This window comes from Equus quagga, chromosome 14 (assembly GCF_021613505.1).
Source record: "Equus quagga isolate Etosha38 chromosome 14, UCLA_HA_Equagga_1.0, whole genome shotgun sequence".
In the NCBI taxonomy this organism is placed as follows: Eukaryota; Metazoa; Chordata; class Mammalia; order Perissodactyla; family Equidae; genus Equus; species Equus quagga.
The window spans coordinates 84,331,980-84,348,211 of record NC_060280.1 but is presented as its reverse complement, the minus strand read 5'-3'; the positions used below and the strand labels follow the sequence as shown (position 1 = coordinate 84,348,211).

At 59.0% G+C, this 16,232-nt stretch overlaps 2 protein-coding genes across 7 annotated transcripts in view; one reads left to right on the top strand and one right to left on the bottom strand.

The window, feature by feature from the left end:
- Positions 1 to 347: 347 nt before the first annotated feature.
- PODNL1 (podocan like 1) lies at positions 348 to 5,100 on the bottom strand. 6 transcript variants are annotated; one of them, XM_046684891.1, is made up of 10 exons: positions 4,959 to 5,100; positions 4,613 to 4,834; positions 4,062 to 4,155; positions 3,738 to 3,802; positions 3,538 to 3,647; positions 3,153 to 3,309; positions 2,807 to 2,922; positions 1,746 to 2,418; positions 917 to 1,065; positions 348 to 770 (listed from the first exon to the last, which is right to left on the bottom strand). In XM_046684891.1, exons 1-10 carry the CDS (start codon positions 4,959 to 4,961, stop codon positions 620 to 622), a joined length of 1,740 nt encoding a protein of 579 aa, XP_046540847.1. In that variant the 5' UTR covers positions 4,962 to 5,100; the 3' UTR covers positions 348 to 619. The 6 variants fall into 6 exon arrangements, with proteins under 6 accessions (XP_046540847.1, XP_046540848.1, XP_046540845.1 ...); XM_046684892.1 differs by having other exon boundaries at positions 1,761 to 2,418; XM_046684889.1 differs by having other exon boundaries at positions 3,538 to 3,802.
- A 10,903-nt stretch (positions 5,101 to 16,003) lies between these two features.
- DCAF15 (DDB1 and CUL4 associated factor 15) overlaps positions 16,004 to 16,232 on the top strand; it is a 12,350-nt gene continuing 12,121 nt past the window's right edge. Inside the window, exon 1 of the mRNA XM_046685441.1 lies at positions 16,004 to 16,160. Within this exon, the coding sequence (XP_046541397.1) occupies positions 16,029 to 16,160 (132 nt within the window). The 5' untranslated portion in view covers positions 16,004 to 16,028. The remainder of the gene's footprint in view (positions 16,161 to 16,232) is intronic.

Sequence of the window (16,232 nt, the reverse complement as noted above, 5' to 3'; positions counted from 1 at the left end):
GCTCACTGTCCTGCCTTTGTCTCTCTCCGCCTCCTTGGTGGCTGGGCTGGGCTTTCCCCCACAGTCCCCCTGTGGGTGGCTGGAGAGGCCCTGCAAGAGCAGCGGGTGTTGGGGGAGTGTGGCCGCAGCTGGTGGCCTTGGGCATATCTGGGTTTACGTGTGTGGTTGGGCCATGTGTGGGGTGCTTGGTGACCCCTATGTGCCTTGAAAGCCAGTCCTGTTACTCACTGGGCAAGGGACCTGGACCAAATTGCCTGACCCACTTAGCATCCCACAACCTGTTTCCCCAGCTGGACGCGGGGGTGGGGAGAGCCCCTCGCGGCAGGTGAAGGGCGCTTGGCAGGTGGTGAGCAATTCAAAGGGTTAGACTTTATTGTCGCTGTCTCTGTCTGTGTGGGGTGGGGGGCAGGGCCGGCGTGCTCTGGCGCCTGGGATGTGAGCCGCGTGCTTCTGTTCCATTCTGTGAGTGGAGGCAGTGTCCCCACCCAGCATGGCTCAGGCAGGCCCAGCCCTCGAGGTCTGGGAGAGCCAGGTGGAGCCCCAGTTGGGCGCCGTCTCCTTAGTCCATGGCCCAGCGGAGCCCCGGGGGCCTGGGCTGCACTGCTGGGCCCCTCTGGGTTCAGGGGCCCTCTGCCCGTGGCCGACGTGGGGCTGTAGGTGGCAGCCGGACCAGGACCTGCTCAGGGTTACCTGCTGTGTCCACAACACGCAGGTGCGGGAGGCCCAGGAAGGCCTCGGGTGCGATGCTGGTCATGTGAAGCCTGTTGGCCCTGGACGGAGGGGTGGGCGTGAGGGCGGATGCAGGGGGAGGAGGCCACCCAGTCCGGAGCCACCCGGGCTGCTTGGGTCCACCACAGCCCACCCGGGTCCACCCCTGCCCTTCGCCACTAGCCCCACCCGGCCACCCTCGGGGCACCTGAGGAAGAGGGCACGCAGGCGGGGCGTGCTGAGGAAGGCCTCGGGGCCCACATAGCTGATGCGGTTGCCCTGCAGGTGCAGCTCCTCCAGGGCCTCAGGCAGGTCAGGGGGCATGAAGGACAGCTGGTTGTGACTCAGGTCCAGCACCTGGCGGGCGGGCGGGCAGAGATGGCGCCGTGGCGGCCCCAGGCCTTGGGCCAGCTACTCAGCCAAGCCCCACACTGCTCTCCTCCTCGCCTCCCTCCCCCGCCCGCCCAGCGCGGTCCCTCTTCCCCCTCCCCTCGACCCCCTTTGTGGCCGCCAGTTTCTTCCCCTCGACAGAGGTAAACGGAGCCCTCCCTGGGGCAGACCGTGTTCCCGGCGCCGGGGGCCCAGACGGAGCCCCTGCCTGGCGCGGGAGACGTCGATTCAGTCAGTCACCGAGACAGTGCTTCCCCCGCATCCTCATGCCCACCCCCTGCTCTGTCATTCACTTGGGCTGTCAATGCTTTCTGCCTAACTGGGTATTTGTGCCAGGGCCAGGAACTGTGTCATTCTGCGCCTAGAGGCACAGCGCCCGGCACCCACAGGTGCACTCAACGGTGTGGCATCGATAGGGCGCACAAGGCGCTAGAGGCCGCGGTGCTTGCTGGGGAGGTGGAGGGAGTGGTGGCAGAGGACCAGGCTGCGGGGACAGCACGGGCAAGGCCTGGAGGCTGGAGCTGTCTGACCTGCCCAGGGCTGGCGCATGGCAGGGGCTCCCGTCGTGTGGCAACTCAGAGCCCTGTGGGGAGGAGCCGGGCAGGCAGGGGGACAGAGGGGCCCTGGGGACAGTCAGTATGGCTCACCAGCCCACCCCTGACCTGGAGGGCCTGCAGTTCATGCCAGGTGCCGGGCCCAATGTCGCCCACTCGGAGCTGGTTGTGTGCCAGGCTGAGGTCCCGCAGCTGGTCCAGGCCCACCAGCGGCTCGGGCTCGAGGGCCCGCAGCTGGTTCCGCTGCAGCCGCAGGGTGTGCAGGCCGGCGGGCAGGCCGGCGGGTAGCCGTGTCAGCTGGTTGCCGGCCAGGTCGAGGCTGCGCAGGGCACGCAGCCGCCGGAAGGCCCGGGGGTGCACGTGGGCACTGGCCAGGCGGTTGTAGGCCAGGTTGAGCTCGGTGAGGCCCGGCGTGGCGGCCAGGTCACGGGCTCCCAGCATGGCCACGCGGTTGTGGGGCAGCACCAGGGCCCGCAGGCGGCGGGGCAGCGCGGGCGGCACGCGGTCCAGCCCGTTGCCGTAGAGGTGCAGCGTGTGGAGGCCCCGCAGCGGCCGCAGCGCCCCGGCAGGCAGCCCAGCCGCCCCCAGCGGGTTGTGCTGCAGCAGCAGGTAGCGCAGGCCCCGTGCCCCACGCAGCCGCGCCGCCTCCACCTGCCGGATGCGGTTGCGGCCCAGGTGCAGCACTGCCAGGGTGCGGGGCAGGCCGGCGGGCACCGCGGCCAGCTGGTTGTGGGACAGGTCCAGGTACTCGAGACGGTGCAGCTTGCTGGCGGGAGAGAGGGCCGGCCTTGGGCTGGGCACCCAGAGGTGGGGGCCCGGTGGATCTGGGGGCAGGGGAGGAGTGGTCCTGACGTTCCAACTTGGGGGCGATGAGTTGAGAGAGGTAGCTGGGAGGTAAACTTGGGGTAACCAGGGCAGGGTTCTGGGTCTGAGATCTTCATGTGGCTGCTGTGACACTGGGCGGCGGTGGGGAGCAAGGATGCTGCCAGGTGCTGGGCCGAGCCCGGCACACAGTAGGTACTCACCACATGAGGCCCTGGGTTAGGGGTCATACAGAGGAGGGGCACAGAGGGTTGGGGTCCCCGGACTCCGAATCCTCAGCCCCTACTGCCAGCACAAGGCTGTGCGCCCGTCCTGCTCGGTCCCAGGCCCACCTGAAGGTGGTGGCGTCCAGGCCGCTGTCTGTCAGCTGGTTGTGCTGGAGGTGGAGCTCACGAAGGTGGGTCTGGCGGCTCAGGGCCCCTCGGGGCACCTTGGAGATGAGGTTGTTCTGGGATGGGAGGAAAGAAGGAGGCTGAGGGTCAGAGTCAGAGGGCAGCAGGAGCCATGGAGGGCTCTCGAGGGAGGGATTGACGAGCGGGGACCTCTCTGGGGCAAGGCTGCTCAGACAGCCCTCGTGGACCCCTGCGGGGGGAGAGGCCCAAGGAAAGACATTTCTGACGGCTGGGATCCTGGGGAGGCACAGGGTCCCAGGAGTGGAGAGGGCCAAGGTGAGGGCACCTGCAGGTGGAGGCGCTCCAGCGCGGGCGGCAGGCTGGGCGGCACGTAGCGGAGCCGGTTGCTGGAGAGGCTGAGAGTGGCGACGGCCGCAGAGCCGCGGAAGGCGTCGGGGGGCAGGCCGGCGTTGCCCAGCTGGTTGTTGTGGAGGTACACGGCCCTGAGGGGAGCCAGGCTCCGGCACCCGCCTGCCTGCCTCCCCACGCCATGCCCGCCCACACCCGGCTCAGCGCCAGTGCGGGGACTGCCTGGGCGGCCGTCTGGAATTCCCCAGCCCGGGCAGCTGGGGCTCTGTCCCCCGCCTCGGACCCCTGGGCTGGGGCGCTGCCCCCTCGCACTCCCCACATCGCATAGCTGAGGCCTGGGGCCCAGCTGGGCCAGGGGCTACCTGAGCGCCGGCTTCTCCCCAAAGGTGAGAGGGAAGATCTCCGTCATTTGGTTGGCAGCCAGGTCTGCGACCCGGAGGGAGCGAGGCAGGAACTGTGGGGCCACCGAGAGCTGCGGGGCAAGCTGAGCTGGTCCTGCTGCCCCCCCGCCCCATGCCGTCCAGCTGCACGGCGCTGGGGGCCCCGCGCCGGGGGGGCTCACCTTGTTCTGGGCCACGGAGATGTGCTGCAGCTGCGTGAGCGACTCGAAGGCCTCGTCGGGCAGGCCTGGGAGGGGGCGGCGGCGAGGGGACCCAGGTCTGGCCGGGCGCGGGGTGGAGGCAGGGCGCGCCTGCTGCCAGCTGCCCGGGGCTCCTGCCGGGTCTGGCAGAGCCACCTCCAGACACCCCCTCGCTGTCCCCAAAAGCCACAGCCCCCCCTCCCCTGAGTTTCCATCCTGCTCAGCAGAGGGCAGTTCCAGGAACCGCCGCAGAGCTGCCCACAGACCCGGCCGGGGGGGAGGGGGCCCCTCACGCCGGCCCCTCACCCTCGGAGGAGATGAGGTTGTTGTGGAGGTTGAGGGTCCGCAGGCTGCTGAGGCGCGACAGCTCGTTGTAGGGGAGCTCCTGGAGTTGGTTGTTCTGTGGGGCGGGATGGGGGCAGGCCTTCACGCCCCTGACCCCGTGACCCTGAGCCTCCCACAAGCGACCCCGGCCCTGGTTCTCAGCTCCCCGTCAGCCTAAACACGTGAGCCCTGACAGCCCATCACCCCCACAGCGGATCCCAAGTGCTCCATCACCCCGACCCCAAACAAGCCCATGACTGCCGAGACGTTGACCCCCAGCATCTCCTCACGCTCACAGTTGACCCCAGGTGCCCCGCACTGGCCCCAGGACGTTGATCCCGGCACCCTCCAACCTCAGCCCCCACAATTCTAACGTCTGCATCCCCAACCCCGCTGGCCCCTGGCACGCAGACCCCAGCACTCTCATCCAGGCCAACTTGCATCAGCGCTGAGACCCCACCCTGCCCGTGAGCCCCACACCCCATCACCCTCAACCCAGCACTCCCCTGGCCCCCACCCCCTGTGGGCCCCACCTGCAGGGAGAGGTGCTGGGCCGCCCTGGTGATGTTGTCCGGGAACACCTGCAGGTCCAGGCCGTCGCAGTCCACTGTGTCGTCCCGGGGGCAGGAGCAGCGCAGCGGGCAGGCCCGAGGCGGGGGCTGCGAGCTCTCCCCAGGGTGGGGGAAGGCAGCGTCCTCCATGCCCAAGGCGGGTGGGGGGCCGGGCAGCAGCAGGAGCAGCAGCAGGCTCAGCCGCTGTGAGCGGAGGGCCAGGTCAGGGCGTCTCCCGGCTGGGCACGGGTCACCATGGCGACAGGAGCATCCCCAGATGCGGGGGCAGCCAGACCCCCCTCTCAGACCCATCCCCGCCCCCCCTTACCATGGCCAGCCCCAGCTCTGCCTTCTTGCCCGAGCTGCCGACCAGGCTCCCTGATGGAAATCAGGCGGTCACCTCCTGGAGCCTCCGCTGTGGCCGCCACCGCCCCCCCATCTCCACGCAGAGGCCACCCCCAGCCTGTTCTCCCAGGGGCTCGGGAGCTGGCCCACCCCCTTCCCCGCCCTGGGGAGGGTGGGCGGGCTGCCGGATGAGGTGGTGAGGACAGGCCGGTCCGTCCCCTCGGTCCCCCCCCAGCAGCCACCCCAGCTCTGCTTGCGTAACCTCGGCCAGCCTGGGCCCGGCCCGGGAGCAAGGAATGTTTGGGGGAAAGCTGAGATGCGCCCTGTCTGGTATTTGGGCCGACCGCAGGAGTCGGGGAGGGGGCCGGGGGGAGGACGCTGCAGCCCGCAAGAGGGTCCCCGAGGAACGGGGGCTGGCAGCAAGGGGTCAGGGCAGGCCTGGGCTCAGCCTGCCAGCCCAGACACCGGCCTGGGGACCCTCAGCCGGGTCTGCCATCTCGGCCCCTTCTCCCCTCTGCCAGCTGGCCTCCCTGGCAGCCAGACTGCCCCCTCCCCAAGTGGCCACAGGCACCAGCCGGAAGGAAATTACACGTACCAAGGTGCCCGCGAAGGACGTGTGCTCAGAGCCACAGGCCTGGGCTTGGACCCGGGCTCTGCCGCTCCTCTGGGCCTTGGTCTCTCACTCTGCAAAGTAGGGGAATGACTGTCTTACCTCGCAGGAGTGGTGTGAGGATAAATGAGAGAATGCAGATGACGTGGGCAGACAGCGCCTAGTGCATCCTGGGCCCTCAACTCCAGAGTGGCGGTGTGTGCCATGCGGCGAGGAAGCCCGTCCCTGCCCAGGTCCCTTCCCCTAGAAGTGCCCCTTACCAGCCACGTGACTTCAGGCAAGGCACTTTCCTGTCCAGCCCCAGCTTTCCCACACACAAAGTGACAATGACAGAAGACCCTCCCTGACAGGGCTGTCACAAGGCAAAGCCAAGTGGCAGACAGAAAGCTCCAAGCGTGGCATCTGCCCCTCACAAGTGGGGGTGGCTGAGCCAAAGGGCTGGCAAAGGGCCTGAAGGAGGTCGGGGTCTCCCGGCCGCAGAGCCTGAGACGAGGATTGAGTGCATTTCTCTGGGAGAAAGCAGCTGCAGGGAGGCAGGGAAGGGCCAGGGTGAAGGAAGGGACCAGTGAATAATCGCTCAGTTATCACGGGGGGTCCTCTTGCCTGGAACTCGCCATTGTTAGCACTCATAATCCTGCCTCCGGAAAACCCTTAATGTTGGGCAAATTGGGATGGTCAGTCACTCTCGTTATCAGGCAAGTTCCTGCCATAGGCAGCTGGGCTCAGTCCCGCTGGGGACGCTGAGAGGTTGCAGAGGACACCGGCTCAGAGTCACCTGCCTGTGGGGCCAGGCCTGGGGGCATTGACCCTCCAGCTCCCTCCATCAGTCGCTGGTGGGTGGCTGCCCCGAGGGCCCGAACTCCCTGGCGCTTAGGGCAGAGCAGGCTTCAGCCCTAAGGGGACTCAGGGGCCTGATGGTGGGGCCTGAGGGGTGTGGCAGGCCCAGACAGCACCTGCAACAGCACGGGGAGATGGCAGCGGTGTGGCAGTGGGCGGGAAAGAGGGGCAATGATGGAGAGAGAGGGTGTCTGCACTTTTAATGCCCCTGCCACAGCCAAGGGCACTTAGACCCAAAGAGGTGATCATTTTTGCCCACGTTTCTAAGGACTGTGTGGTCTCGGGAGGGGGGACCCTCGCAGCCCTTCAGGGCTGGGGCAGGGAGCAAGTCTCAGCTTTGGCCAGAAAAGAACAGGCCCCACCCCAAGTCCTCCATGTGGGACTGACAGCCGCTGGTTTGGACATTGTGTAGAAGGCCCTCAGTCTTCCCAGCAGAGTAAGGGGGCCAGCCCCAGGGAGCTGCTGAACTACTGCACCAAGCCTAGCCCCAGGAAGCAGCAATGAGAACCAGCTGTTGGAGTTTCTGTTGGCCTCTTTCAGTTGCAAAGGATGGAGAACCCAAACCAAACTAACGAATGCGAACAAGGGCGTTTATTGACTCTTGAGCGGAAATGTTGGAGCAGTGCGTCCTTCAGGCATAGCTGCATCCAGGGACTCAATGACATCCTCAGGATGGATTCTCTCTCTGCTGCTCAGCTCTACCAGCAGGCTTCTCTGTGTGGTGCCAAGATACCCCCAATGTCAGTCCAGCTTAAAGCCCCAAGCTTGAATCTCATCAGCTTAGTTTTGGTCACGTGTCCATCTGGAGCCAGTTCCTGTGGCCAGAGGGACGGAATTTGCTGATTGGCTAGGAACCTAACCACCGCTCTTGTAAATGACCTGCTGGCCTTCAGCGGCAGCATTTAATGCACCTCATGGAGCGTATGTGGGGTTGTGTTTGCGTGGAGGGAAGGTTCACATGGGGAGGGAGTGTTGGTGTCACTCCATGAGTAGGAAGGCTCTGGGGTCATGGGGACAAGGGACAGCTGCAGTAACGCTGTGGGCAGCTAGTGTGGCAATCTGGTCTCATCTTGGCTGCTGGGGGGTGAGGGGAGGAGGCAGGGTTGATGTGGGAGGGAGCAAGAGGCTCATGGGAAGTGTCCTCTGGCTAATTAGCCCTTCAGCATTTGGGCCCAATCCATGACATTGCTGCTCTTTGGCTGGGCCTGCAACTGCCTGGAATAAGGAACTGCATGTCCCAGGCTCCCTTGCAGCTAGGTACAGCCTTATGACTATGGAAGCAGAAGTGGTACGTACAGCTTTGAGGAAAAGGGGATGTCTTTCTACTTCCTACTGTTGGAATGACGATGTGATAGCTGGAACTCCATCAGCCATCTTGGGCCATGACATTAGGTTGGGAAAAGAAGCCTTGATTGGTGGAGCAACAAGATAGAAGCAACCTGGGTCTTGCATACCGTGGAAGGCTGTGCCATCCCTGGACTGACCAGAGTTTTGATCACTTCCTGCTTCCCCCATTGGTGAAGGAGGGTCCCCTGCCTTAAATAGTACAAGATGGCAGAACACATGACACCCAATGCTGAGTAGATGAGATTGACGCTGGCTTATTAGTCACAGACACTCAAAGCCCAGAAGAGGAGGGGGACACCTCATGCCACATAGAGCCACGTGGGGGTGGAGGGTGCACTCGGGGGCAAAGTCAAGAAGCAGGAGCTGTGGGAGGCAGGCTTTGGAGTGACAAAGGGTGGGTGACCTCTGGTTCCAATGGGAGGACATGATCGCCTGTTGGGGTGATTTCTCGGGCCGGCCAAGAGGTGAGCCCTGAGGTTGAATAGCAGGTGGGTGCGGCTAGTCTGGCTGACGGAGGAACCAGCCGGGTGGCAGCCTCCTGCTGCGGGGGATGGCATGTATGCCACAGCCGGGAACTCATGGTTGGGCCCATGGACCCGTGAGGCTGGACCAGGTCAAGGTGGCGTGTGGATCTCAGGCTTTCAGCCCAGCCTGCTCCGGTTGTCTGGTCGTGGGGGAAAGAGAGCTCCCGTTGAAGCCACTGCTTCTCTCTTCTTCCTCCCCTTTTCTTTTCCTCTCAACTGAATTTAACCTTAGTGGATGCAGAGGACAGTGGAGACAGAGGATACATGAGCCGAGGAGAAAGTGTAGAATGAGAGGAGAAGGGAGACGGAGGGAGACCCCTGAAGAAGGCTTATGCTTGGGGCGGGGCAGGGCAGGAGAGAGGCCAGCGATGGCCGCGGAGAGGGAGGGTCAGAAAGAGACGAGGGGGCTGGCTCGGTGGCGCAGCAGTTAACTGCGCATGTTCCGTTTTGACAGCCTGGGGTTCGTCAGTTCAGATCCTGGGCGTGGACATGGCACCGTTTGTCAAGCCATGCTGAGACAGGTGTCCCACATATAAAGTGGAGGAAGATGGGCACGGATGTTAGCTCAGGGCCAGTCTTCCTCAGCAAAAAGTGGAGGATTGGCAGCAGAAGTTAGCTCAGGTCTAATCTTCCTCAAAAGAAAAAAAAAATTAAAAAGAAAGAGATGAGGACCTGACGGTATCTGGGAAAACTGGAAGTGCGCCAGCCAAGCACTTGTGATGGCCTGCTGGCCATGTCACTGTAAGTGATGTTATAAGATGATGGCGGGGTGCGGCGTGCCCAGATGGGCGAGGCTGTGAGGCATTTCGGTAGATTAGCATTTCCGTCAGGGGGCTCAGTGAGCAGGGGGCCCTCCACAGTGTGCGTGGGTACCTTTGAACCCGTGGGCCTGAATACAAGAGGAGGAGGAAGAAGGCTGTCACCCTTTCTTGTCCTGCCTGCCTGCTCGAGCCGGGACGTCGATCTCCGCCCGCCCTCAGCCTGGAATTTACACCAGCCGCGCCTGGTCTCAGGCCTCCGGACTCACACTGGAACCGTGCCACCGGCTCTCCTGGGGCCCCAGCTCGCAGATGGCAGATCACGGGACTTCTCGGCCTCCAGAATCACATGAGCCAACTCCTCATAAGCAATGTCTTTATATGTATATATATAATATACACAAAAGGATATATATGGATATATGAAAGGATATATGTCTATGTAATATATGTAGCTATATGTGTATACACGTACATCTTACTGGTTCTGTTTGATGTGTATCAGGCAGGCAAGATTGTTCTGCATAACAAACAAGCCCAAAGGTCAGTGGCGAGCCCAGAGTTGGTCTTCCACACAATTCAATCCCAACAGACGCACACCACCTCCGAGCCACAGTCACTGAGGGACCGAGTCTGACGGGGGCTGCACCTTCCCAAACAGCAGCCTCCACAGGTGCTGGCACAGTGGGAGAAAGAGAGGAGACCCCCAAGTCAGCTTCCCACCCGGAAGCGCGTCCCTACCCTTCGGCTCCTGGTTCATTGGCCAGGATTAGTCACGTGGTCCTGCCTGACCCCAAGGGACGAGAAGCGGGGAGCAAGGGGAGGAGCAAATGGAATATTTTGAATATTTGAAGTATTACTGTCTCTGCAACACCCAAGGACCAGCAATCCATTCTTCTGGAAAAACTTTTTGTTTTAATAAGAATATCTTTGTTTTTACTTATCTTTTTGAGGAAGATTAGCCCTGAGCTAACATCTGCTGCCAGTCCTCCTCTTCTTGCTGAGGAAGCCTGGCCCTGAGCTCACATCCGTGCCCATCTTCCTCTACTTTATATGTGGGACGCCTCCCACAGCATGGCGTGCCAAGTGGTGCCATGTCCGCACCTAGGATTCGAACCGGCGAACTCCAGACCGCCGAAGCGGAACGAGCAAACTTAACCACTGCGCCACCAGGCTGGCCCCTGGAAAAACTCTTACACAGCCCCAACAGATTCATACAAGGATGTTCCCTGCAGCCTCGTTTATTGCCGTGAAGATCCCCTCTCGCCCTGGACTCCACTCGGCTCCCCAGCTCCCGCACGTCACTTCCTCAGAGAGCCCCGTGCCAAATCCCCAACCAGAGCGATATCTTTCTCTCTCTCCCCATCCCTGGCTTCTTTTTCTTCTTGGCGTTTCTCGCATCATGATTTATGCATTTGCCCCTTGTCACCTCCCACACCAGAATGACAGCTACTTGCAGGGGGACACTGGGCCCTGGTGACCGCCGTCCCCCAGCATCCAGAGCCAGCCTCGCTCGTACCAGGTGGTCCATGAACACGTGTGGAATGAGCGAATAAGAGGAGAATCGATTTTTTTAAAGTGAGTCCTATTAAAATAATAGAAAACCAGATCCAGGATGCACAGAAGGATTCCGTCTACACACACCGTATTAATTTCCTGTCGTAACAAACGGGCACAAACTGGCTGGCTTAGAGCGCCAGAAACGTATTCATTCGAGAAGTCCAGACGATCTGCCCGCGCTGTGGAGGCTGCAGCCCGAAGCCTGGGTGTGGGCAGGGCCGCCTCCTCCTGAAGCCTTTCCCGCCTCTCTTCCCGCTGCTGGCACCTCCTGGCAATCCATATTCCTGAGCTGGTGACTGTGTCACTCTAACCTCTGCCTTGGTTTCCACGTGGCCTTTTCCTCTGTGTGTGTCTGTGTGTGTCTCTCCTCTTCTGTCTCCTATAAGGACACCAGTCATTGGATGTGGGGCCTGCTTGGTTAATCCAGGATAATCTCATTTTAAGATCTCTAGTTTAACTACATCTTTTTTTTTTTTTTTCCCAAATGAGGTCATATTCACATGTTCTGGGGGTTAAGACATCACCATATCTTTCTGTGGGTCACCATTCAAACCCTTATGTGGATTGACATGAATAGAGCTAGTCCTGGGAGAAAAAATAAAAGTTTCAGAGCGACCCTAACAATTTCGATCACTTTCATAAATTGAAAAAGATATTGGCTGTTTCTGGGGAAGAACTGGGTGGCTGGGGCTGTGGGTGGAGGGGGCTTGCCACCATATGTCCTTGTATCTCTGTTGAGTAAAAAAACCTCGAGGTTTATTTGACAGACAATAGAATAAAAATACTTAAAGCGTATATGAGTCAAAACTGACCCTTCCAAAACTCAGCATGTACGCAGCTGCGAAGCCATTGCCGGAGTTGGGAGACTGGACATTTCCATCACCCCCAAAAGTGTCCTCATGCACCTTTGTCAGCCCTCCCTCCCTCTCCTTCACCCCCAACCCCCAGTACCTGCTGATCTGCTCTCTGTCACTATAGATTAGGCTGTGTTTTCTAGAAATTACTATAAATGGAATCAGAGGGTTTACTGTCTGGTTTCTGGCTTCCATTTGGTATAGTGATTCTGAGATTCATGCATGTGTTACACGTGGCCTTAGTCTGTTAACTTGTTTTTTCCTTTCTTTTTTTTTGAGGAAGATTAGCCCTGAGCTAACATCTGCTGCCAATCCTCCTCTTTTTGCTGAGGAAGACTGGCCCTGAGCTAACATTGTGCCCCTCTTCCTCTACTTTATATGTGGGATGCCTGCCACAGTATGGCTTGACAAGTGGTGCATAGGTCCATGCCCAGGATCTGAACCTGCGAACCCCGGGCCGCCGAGAAGCGGAATGTGCGAACTTAACCGATGCACCACCGGGCCAGCCCCAGTCTGTTTCTTTTTTAAAATTGAGATATAATTAACATATAACATTGTATTTGCTTTAGGCGTAGCTCGTTGGTTCTTTTTTCTTACTTAGTAATATTCCACTGGGTGGATGGGCTTTCGGCTTGCTCCCCACTGTTGGTCATTACACATAAAGCCACTACAAACAGTCAGACTGAGGGCCATGGGAGAGAATAATGCTAAATGATTCTTGTTGTCCTACACCACTGTGTTAGGGCTTGTTCACTGTGCAATAAAGGGTAACTGACATAGGGTCTCTTCCATGGGGGTAGGTGGAAGGGGGGCTCTGGGAAGGGGATAAGGGGCACCCCTGCAGGGTTTCCTGCACCCTGGTTAAGGAGGTCACCGGCCGAAAGGGCCGAGGTGGCCAGGAGCTGGGCAGTTTGGTGGATGTGATGCGAAGTCGCCAGGCGCCAATTCCCACCAGCTCGCGGGAGGGCTTTGCTGCCCCAAGACCTGGGTCTGTAGGAGGGCTTGGAAATTCTTGCTGAGGACACGTCCACTGACTCGGCCCGGATGAACACCTCCCTGGTCTTCCACACGTCAGAGAAGGGCACCACCACCCGCCCAGGTGCCAACGGCACCTTTGCCTCCCTTCTTCTGGCCTCCACCCCACATCCAGTCCACCAGCATGACCCACCAGCTCAGAACATGGCCCCTTGTCTTTAGTCCAACTGCTGCTCCCAGAATCCCAGCCACCCTGACATCCCTCTCCCACCTCTCGGAGGCCATTCTGGCCCCCGCCCCCATCCCCCTAAGCCACTCCACACAGTAGCCATAACGGCCTTTCCCTCCAACTCTTTAAAAAAACTTTTTATATTGAAATAATTTTCAATTTACAGAAGAATGTGTGTGTACCCCTGAAATTCATGGGTTGAAGCCTAACCCTCAGTGTGCTGGTGTTAGGAGGCGGGGCCTCGGGGCGGTGACGAGGTCACAGGGGCCCCCGTGAGTGGGACCAGTGCCCTTATAAGGGAACCTTCTCCCTCTGTCTCTCTGTCTCTGTCTTTCTCTCTCTCTCTCTTTCTGTATATTTACCTGTCTTTGTCTCTCTTTGTCTCTGTCTCTCTCTTTCTCTGCCATGTGAGGATACAGCAAAGGAGGCAGCCGTCTACAGTCCAGGGAGTGGCCTTCACCAGACACCGGCTCTGCCAACACCTTGATCTTGGACTTCCCAGCCTCCAGAAATGTGAGAAATAAATGTTTGTTGTAAATCCACCCAGTCTACGGTATTTTTGTTGTGACGGCCCAGATGGACTAAGACAGTTGGCAAGGTTGGTACAGAGAGTTCTTGTCTGCCCTCCACCCAACCACCCCAGATGTTAACATCTTGCATAACCAGGTACGTTTGTCACCACTAAGAGATGAACTAACATGGCTGCAATAGTGTCCACTGGACTCCACCCTTCATTTTCATTTCACCGTTTTCTCTCCAAGTCCTCTTCTGGTCCAGGATCCCATCCAGGCCCTCCCATTTCATCTAGTGCTCGCGTCTCCTAAGGCTCCCTCAGCAGTGTCAGTTTCTTCACTCATGCTCGTCTCTCAGGACCCTGACGCTTTGCAAGTGTTCTAGTCCAGTCTTTTGTAGACTGTTCTTCAACTTGCGACAAACATCCGATGTTTTCTCATGATTAGACTGAGGGCTTGAGTTTTGGGGACGATACTAGAGAGGTGACTGCGTCCTCTCATCCCATCGTATCAGGGGTCCATGACGTGCACCGGCCTCACGGCTATGATGATAACCTGGATTGCTTGGTTCAGGTGGTGTCTGCCAGGTTTCTCCACTGTCAAGTCACTTTTTCCCTTTTCGTACTTCATTCCTTAGAAGCGAGTCAATACATCCAGCCTACACCCACCGAGGGGACTCAAACTCTACCTCCTGCAGGAGGTGTGTCAAACAACCTGGGTGGGGGGGCCGGCCTGGTGGCGCAGTGGTTAAGTTTGCATGTTCCGCTTCGGCGGCCTGGGGTTCGCCAGTTCACACTGCTTGACTCCTTGCTGTGCTAGGTGTCCCACATATAAAGTAGAGGAAGATGGGCACAGAAGTGAGCTCAGGGCCAGTCTTCCTCGGGGAAAAGAGGAGGATTTGTAGCAGTTAGCTCAGGGCTGATCTTCCTCAAAAAAAAAAAACAACAAAAAAACCCAACCTGGGGACGTACAAAGTCACGTGTCGCTTAATGGTGGGGACACATTCTGAGAAGTGTGTCATTAGGTTATTTTGTCGTTGTGCCAACATCATAGAGTATACTTGCCCAAACTTAGATGGTAGAGCTGACTACACACCTAGGCTACATGGTACTAGCCTTATGGAACCACCATCGTATATGCGTCCATTGTTGACAGAAGCATTATTATGCAGCTCATGACTGTACTGAAAAACCGCCAGTGATTAATAAATATTTTAGAAGACATACTTTTAGGGCAGGCAAATCTCCTTAAAGTTTCATCCACTAATTTTAGCATCCACTGGGAGATCTTGCCTGCTGCAATGATTAATGTGCTGTTTGCCTGATGGGTTTTCTATCTCCCTCACTCCTTGTACATTTATTAATTGGACTTCTTCTATATAGAAGTCCAATTCCTCCCATTCATTTATTCAATCATTTCTTTATACCAGTATGGACTCATGGGCATTTACTTAATTCGTTGGATCACAATGATCTTTTAAATCTCATATCAGATTCCATCATCTCTACTAAAAACCTTCCAGAGGCTCCCTCTATGCTGAAGACTAAAATCTAAGTGTCTTGCTTGCTTATGAGCCCCAGATACTCCCTGCCCGCTGCCTGGCCCTCATCTGTTTTCCTTGCTCATTCTTGCTCTGGCCTGACTGGCCTTTTTGTGGTCTCTCAATCATGCCACCCTCATCCTCCTGAAACCTCTGTCTTTGCCGGAATATTCCTCCTCCTCCCTTTCACAGGGCCCCTCTCTGACTGCTCCGTCTAAGCCGACTTCTTCCTTCCCCTCACTTTCTAACCCCACCTGGAATGAGGTAACAGAAACTTATTTCCCTTTTTATCTCTGTCCTGTTCCCTGCTGTATCCCCAGCTCTTAGCACATAGTGGGTGCTCCATAAATATTCTGTGAATAAATGAATGTGTGAGGCTGTAAGAATACTGTGGGTGAGATCACTCCCTTCCTGTCTGATTACAGCCAGGACAGCTCGTATCTCAGGAATACACGGGCCAGGCACTCAGGAACCAGGCTACAGCGTAAGCCTCAGTTTCATCATGTGCAGAATGAAGATAAGAAAAAGGCCTATCTCGAAAAATGTTGGGGGACGATTAAATGATCTAACGCACAGGAAGATGACAGTCATAGCACACGTTCAACAACGATGATCATTACTATCATCTGTAAAATGGGCATAATAGCGACCTACTACATAGAATTGTTGTAAACTCAGAACCATGTCCCGCACGTGTAAAGCGCTCTATAGGTAAGTTACTGATGCTGCCATCATCCTCTTGATCCCTCTAGGCGCCCCCCCCCAGCCCATCTGAAAGATGTTTAAATCGAATCTCAGGCGTTTTGTGGTTTTTTTTTTCGCAAATCCCTTTCGTCGGCCCGGCCTGGTGGCCCTGGGATGCTCGCCAGGCCTCCGCGCACCCGGACTGGGCGCGGACACCGCTGGGCTCCGGGAATCCGGACGCTGTGGACCACAGGCTCCCATCGCGCCGCCCACGGGCCTGGACCGCCCGCGGTCTCCATGGAAACCCACCAGCCGCAGGGGGGCGTGACGGACTGGGGGCCTCCGCCTATCAGATCAAAGTCGTGTCGGCGAGCGGGGCGGACGGGGCCTCTGACGGGTGCGTCCTCGCTCGAAGGCGGGATCACGGCGACGGCCCGCGCGGCTGTGCCGGCCCCACCAATCAAGGGCCGCGCTGCCTGTGATGGACAGGCGCGGCGGGAAGAGGCCCGAGTGCAGGCTTTCACCCAACCGGCGGGCCGCAGCCCCGAGAAAGGGCCAATGAGGAGGCGGCGGAGGTGGGGCGAGGAGGCCGGTTGCTCCGGAAGTGGAGGGAGGGGGTGAAAATGGCGCCCAGCTCGAAATCGGAGCGGAACAGCGGGGCCGGGAGCGGCGGCGGCGGCCCAGGGGGCGCCGGGGGGAAGCGGGCAGCAGGGCGGCGGCGGGAGCACGTCCTCAAGCAGCTGGAGCGGGTCAAGGTGAGGCCTGGAGTCGGGGAGGAGCACGCCGGAGGGTGGGTAGGAGGGACGAGGGAGGCAAAGGGAGGGAGG

Excerpts from the sequence above, each read along its gene's own strand:
- PODNL1 (XM_046684889.1), bottom strand. Across the intron at positions 2,923-3,152 it reads TGGAGCGCCTCCACCTGCAG|AACAACCTCATCTCCAAGGT; the intron begins GTGCCCTCACCT and ends CTCCCATCCCAG. Across the intron at positions 2,419-2,806 it reads CTGGACGCCACCACCTTCAG|CAAGCTGCACCGTCTCGAGT; the intron begins GTGGGCCTGGGA and ends CTCTCCCGCCAG.